General features: G+C 46.3%; 1 protein-coding gene across 1 annotated transcript; it reads left to right on the top strand.

Annotated features, from left to right (window-relative positions):
- Nucleotides 1–3,674: 3,674 nt before the first annotated feature.
- Nucleotides 3,675–4,807, top strand: LOC310952478 (trace amine-associated receptor 13c-like; the record flags this gene model as incomplete). Its single annotated transcript, XM_083921094.1, has 2 exons — nucleotides 3,675–3,844; nucleotides 3,994–4,807. 2 exons carry the CDS (start codon nucleotides 3,675–3,677, stop codon nucleotides 4,805–4,807), a joined length of 984 nt encoding a protein of 327 aa, XP_083777220.1.
- Nucleotides 4,808–5,623: the final 816 nt, after the last annotated feature.

Below are 5,623 nucleotides of genomic sequence, written 5' to 3'. Positions count from 1 at the left end.
TCCAAATCTTTCTGTAGACCTCAGAGTTTTTGTGCGTCTTGTCGACTGTTTTTTAATCTTTTCATCGACCAAATCTGCAGTAAACACTCCACCTCCGCATCACACCAACGTGAACCTTTCGCCGCCATTGTTTTAAATGTCCGCGCATGGTCCCTCCTTCTTTTTTCTATGTCCCAACAGGCTCACAGGAAATGACCTCAGAACCGCCGTAGGCCTCGTGCTCGTACACGTGCTAGACTTTACCCGTAAGACCTGTTTTGGCCCGGTGCGGGAGGCCAGTGTGAGTGCGCCCTTACTCCACTTTGAGGGATCATCGTGAATTTCAAGCAACATATAAGATATAAGGTGCCTGTCAGCCCCGGCTCCTCATGGAGGGAGTGTGAGGCATTAACCGGGATGGTGTTGATCTGGTCCGCCATCGTCACTGACTCCAAAAGACTCCAGGAAAAGAAGAGAGAGAGGCCGATGTTGGGACTCACCATGCTGCCTCTTTGAAGGCCAACATCCAGAGTCACAAGCCTGCACAATGAAACACCAGAAAGTTTCTGTAGCGCACACACACACACACACACACACACACACACACACACACACACCAATACACAACTTTTCCCAACATGGGGACCAGAGCTTCAAGACAACAAACAGAGTGCATTATTAGGACCCACCGGACCCCGAGCAGCTCTCAGTGTGTCGCCCATTAGCCGCTCCTAATGGCTGTGTACCTCACTGACTCAGAACATTTTCACACCTCCTTTCATTAGTGGCACCTGCGGACATCACCGCAATCAGAGGTGTTACTGGGATCACACAACACACAACACATGATGCAATCAATGCCAAACAGGCTGCGATTCACAGTAAACAGATTCCTCCTTAGCTGAGCTCATTTCATCCTCCGTGAGTTCAGATTTGTGATGCAACTTCACATTAACACATGATGCAATTTTGCACCTTAAGGATCTGATCACCCAAATGTAATAAAAAACTTTATTAACACTCATCATCACTCATCCGCTCGCTCGTCGTCTGTCTAAACACTGCACACGTAAAAGCAGAATATCGAAACATCAACATATTTTTCTCTATATGTTGTTTTTATTTGGGAGACTTTGGAACAAACGCCTGTTTACTTAAACACTTTGGAGCCCAGCTGCACGTGTTAGGGTAGGATGGTGAAGCAGTACGCTCTATCTCGCTCCTGGAAGGTTCAGACACAATTCAGAGACATTTCAGAACGACTTATATGCGGTGTATATTGTGGAAAACGTGCTTTTTTTTCCAGAGACAGTTTATTTTTCTTTCTCTCATCTTCAGCCTCTTATCCGGGGTCAGGTCACAGGTGCAGCAGCTTTAGCAGGGGACCCCAACCTTCCCTTTCCCGGGCCACATTAACCAGCTCTAACTGGGGGATCCCGAGGCGTTCCCAGGCCAGTGTGGAGATCTAATCTCTCCACCTGGTCCTGGGTCTTCCCCGAGGCCTCCTCCCAGCTGGACGTGCCTGGAACACCTCCCTAGGGAGGCGCCCAGGGTTCATCCTTACCAGATGATCCTGAACCACCTCAACTGGCTCCTTTCAACACAAAGGAGCAGCGGCTCTACTCCGAGTTCCTCACGGATGCTGAACTTCTCCCCCTCTCTCTAAGGGAGACTCCAGCCCCCCTCCTGAGGAAACACATTTCAGCCGCTTGTAGGGGTACGCCGTACCAGCCAGTACCGGCACTTTAACCCCTCAGTGTGAGACAGAGCTAGATGTAAATGTTCTTGTAGGCTAGAAGAACATTTTACGCGTTTGACGGGACCCTACCAAAATGGCGAATACCATGATTTCAGGTACGGGGCGCTCAGGACGACACGTACTCATTCTCAATACAGTGTGGGGACTTAAACATAAACTTGCAGAAGATTTCAACTAGGTTAACTAGCATCATTTTAAACTATAGGTGTTTTGTTTGTATGTTCAGAACGACTCTTGGCAATTGTTTGGGTCTGATGGGGAAACATTATGTTGGGCATAGGACTGGGGAAAGACTGAACCCAAAGTGTGTGACGAAGTCAGTTTAATATGGAGGAGGAAGTGTCATGGTTTGTTGGATGTTTCCTGCAGCAGGAGTTGGGCCTCTTGTGCAGCTACATGGCAGGGTGAATGCAAATGTTTGTGTGAACCTCCTTCTGCAAAATGCAACACCTTCACTGCTACTGTCTCCCAATCAGCTGCACTTTTCCAATCACTATAGATATTATTATAGTTATTGGAAGTATGTCTGTCTCTGTCCCTGTGTCTGTCCTTGTCTCTCTCTGTCCATCTGTCCGTCTTCTCTTTCTCTCTCTTTCTCTCTCCTTTTCTTCCTCTCTCCGGTGCAGACAGATGTGCGTCCTCCACAGAGCTGGGTCTGTCTGACGTTCCTGTCTGTTATAGTGAAGGTTTTCAACGCCACCGTACTCTACGGGGGAATTGTTGGGTCTCTGTAAATCATAAATAAGTCATAGAGTGTGGTCTTTACCTACTCTGTAAAGTGTCCTGAGATAACTTTTGTTATGATTTGACACTATAAATAAAATTGAATTCATGTAAGACGACGCCCCCCGTCACACTACAAAACAGGTTACATAGAGAACCCCACAGAGAATCTCTGGGAGATCCTCTGCAACAACAGTAATGTCTTAGAAACCCACTACAGTTACTGAACTGTGGAAGAGACTTAAGAAGAAGAACGGACCAAACAAGCGACATCCCATGGGCGCAGATGTGCCAAAGTCATCCGAAGCTGTGGCCTCTACACTTCGACCCCAGAAGGCTGAATAAACTAATCCGGAGAGCAGGCTCAGTGCTGGGTAGGTGCTTAGACTCACTGGGGGGCCGTGGTGGAGAGGAGGATGTGGACCAAGTTGTCCGACATCATGGACAATACCAACCACTCCCTCCGCCACACCCTGGCGGAGGGCAGGGGTGGCGGAGGCCCTGGCTGGGCTGCTCCGGAGCAGAGCAGTAGCCAGAGGGGGCGGCTAACTGCACCGCGCTCGAGGACTGAGCGCCACGGGGGGTCCTTCGTCCCTACGGTCATCAGGCTGTGGACAGGGCCCGCTGACCTTGGCTCTGGTGCCAGGCCCGACCCAATCCACCCTCCACCTCCTCACTTCTTTTATTACCGTATCATTCTTTATTGATATTGTTATTTATTCATATTTCTTTTATTGTTGAATGAGCTGTGGGACACATAGACTTTCCCTGAGGGGATGAATAAAGTATCTATCCATCTACTTCCTGTTTATTTTTGAATCCTAGAGAAGAAAACATTGTTTAAATCTTCTCCTCTGACACAATAGTTACTGTTCTCTAATGTTTTTCCCCCACAAAAATAAAGGTATTTGTTGAAGTTGCTTGGTTATTTCAACAAACATGCAGTGGACAGCAGTGGTACAGCCACAGCACAACAATAAATAACAGTGTTTCACAATAAATCAAGTATTTGTAGTTTGTTCTCTAATTTCGATCTCCACTGTTATGTTCCCATTATGGAAATAAAGGTATGATGTAAGGACAGAGGAGGGACATGAGCCTCCACATAGGAAAAAACGTGAGCTGCAGCGTCGAGGAGGTAGAGGGAGGAGAGTGATAAAAGAGCAGTGCAGCGCAGTTGTCGCCTCAGAGCCGATCTCCTCCCCGGTCGGCCATGGAGACGCCGGAAGGATCCGAACTCTGCTTCCCGCACTTAAACTTCTCCTGCAAGAAGCCCACGCATCCGCACACCGAGGCCATGCTCATTTACGTCCTGCTCTCATCCATCTCTCTCGTCACCGTGGCTCTTAACCTGCTCGTCATCATCTCCATCTCCCACTTCAGGCACATACAAATCATCTCAAATGTTATATCGTAACCCATAAGAAGGCGTGGTTCGGTTGTTTAACAGTGATTTACAGTGTGTCGTAACAGTTTTTCCTCCTCTGATACGTGATTATAATCTGTGTAGTGGTGATGTCGTCTCTCCGCAGGCAGCTCCACACCCCCACCAACCTCCTCCTCCTCTCCCTGGCGTTCTCCGACCTCCTCGTGGGCCTCCTGCTGATGCCGGTGGAGATAATCTACATCGAAGCCTGTTGGTTCCTCGGTGACGTCCTGTGCACGCTGTATTACGTTGTCGACTACATTATCACCTCCGCCTCAGTGGCCAACATGGTGATGATATCAGTCGACCGCTACATTGCCGTGTGTTACCCTCTGCACTACTACACCAGAGTCACCAAGCGGAGAGCGGAGATCTGCGTCTGCTTGTGTTGGGTCGGGTCCGTCTTCTACAGGATCCTGCTCCTCCACGATCACCTGGAGCGCCCGGGCAGGTCCAACTCCTGCCTCGGAGAGTGCGTGGTCGTCATCAACAACGTCGCAGGCGTCGTCGACCTCGTCTTTACTCTCATTATACCCGTTCTCCTCATCATAGCTCTGTACATGAGAGTGTTTGTGGTGGCCGTGTCTCAGGCGCGAGCCATGCGGTGTCACGTCGCAGCCCAACGCTCGGAGACTCTGACCGCGAAGAAGAAGGAGATGAAGGCGGCGATCACGCTCGGTATCGTTATAGTCGTGTTTCTGTTTTGTTACTGTCCGTACTATTTTCCCACGCTGGCGGGCGAAGACACCTCAGTCGACGCTTCGTCTGCAGCCTTCGATATCTGGCTGGCGCATTTTAACTCGTGTTTGAACCCCATCATCTACGCCTTTTTCTACCCCTGGTTCAGGAAATCCATCAAACACATCCTGACGCTCAGGATACTGAAGCCTGGGAACCGCGACGCTAAGATAATAGAGTGACTGGGGAAGTTTGAGACTGAAAGATTCACAGATTAGTGAGAAGCGGCTGATGATTCGGTGGGAAAAGATCTTTTCTGTGCGGCTCGTGCACTGATGTGACTCTTTTGATAAGGAATTATTATCCGTATTATTTATTTTATTGTCAAAGAATCTAAGAATGAACACTGAGAGAATAAATGTCTCCTGTATTTGTCTTCAAAGATGGATGATCCAACAGTCTTTGTTGAATTTATCCCGTTTTTACAAGTAAATAATGTCTGTTACTCTGTACTATACACACACACACACACACACACACACACACACACACACACACACACACACACACACACACACACACACACTGTTACTTTAGTAGTTTCCTAATTTTTCCAGGTGCAGTATTATGAATGATTATGAACATGTATAAATATATATTTTTCCCCATAAAACACTTTGCAAATGCATCAATTAAACGAGTGGTAAATAGTTAAAAACATCATGAAATCATTAAAAAATCATGTTATATTATATTGAAAAAGGTCATAATATAATATGTTAAAAAGTCTTAAAAATATATTATATAGTATGTTAAAAAAATCACAATCTACAATGTAGATTAATAAAACAATTAACTGTGTTAATATAGTATCTTATAAAATCATAAAAAAGTCACACTAGAGTATGTTAAAAAATCTTAAGAAATATATAATATAGTTTGTTAAAAATAAATCATAAAAAGTCAAACTGAATATGTTAAAAATTCATAAAATTGTATGTTAAAAATAACAATACAGTATGTTACAAAGTCATAATGTGGTATATATAGAAGGAAAT

Source organism: Echiichthys vipera (genome assembly GCF_963691815.1).
Source record: "Echiichthys vipera genome assembly, chromosome: 10".
Classification (NCBI taxonomy): domain Eukaryota; kingdom Metazoa; phylum Chordata; class Actinopteri; order Perciformes; family Trachinidae; genus Echiichthys; species Echiichthys vipera.
The sequence above is the reverse complement of the archived record's forward strand: the minus strand, read 5'-3'. Positions and strand labels throughout refer to the sequence as shown.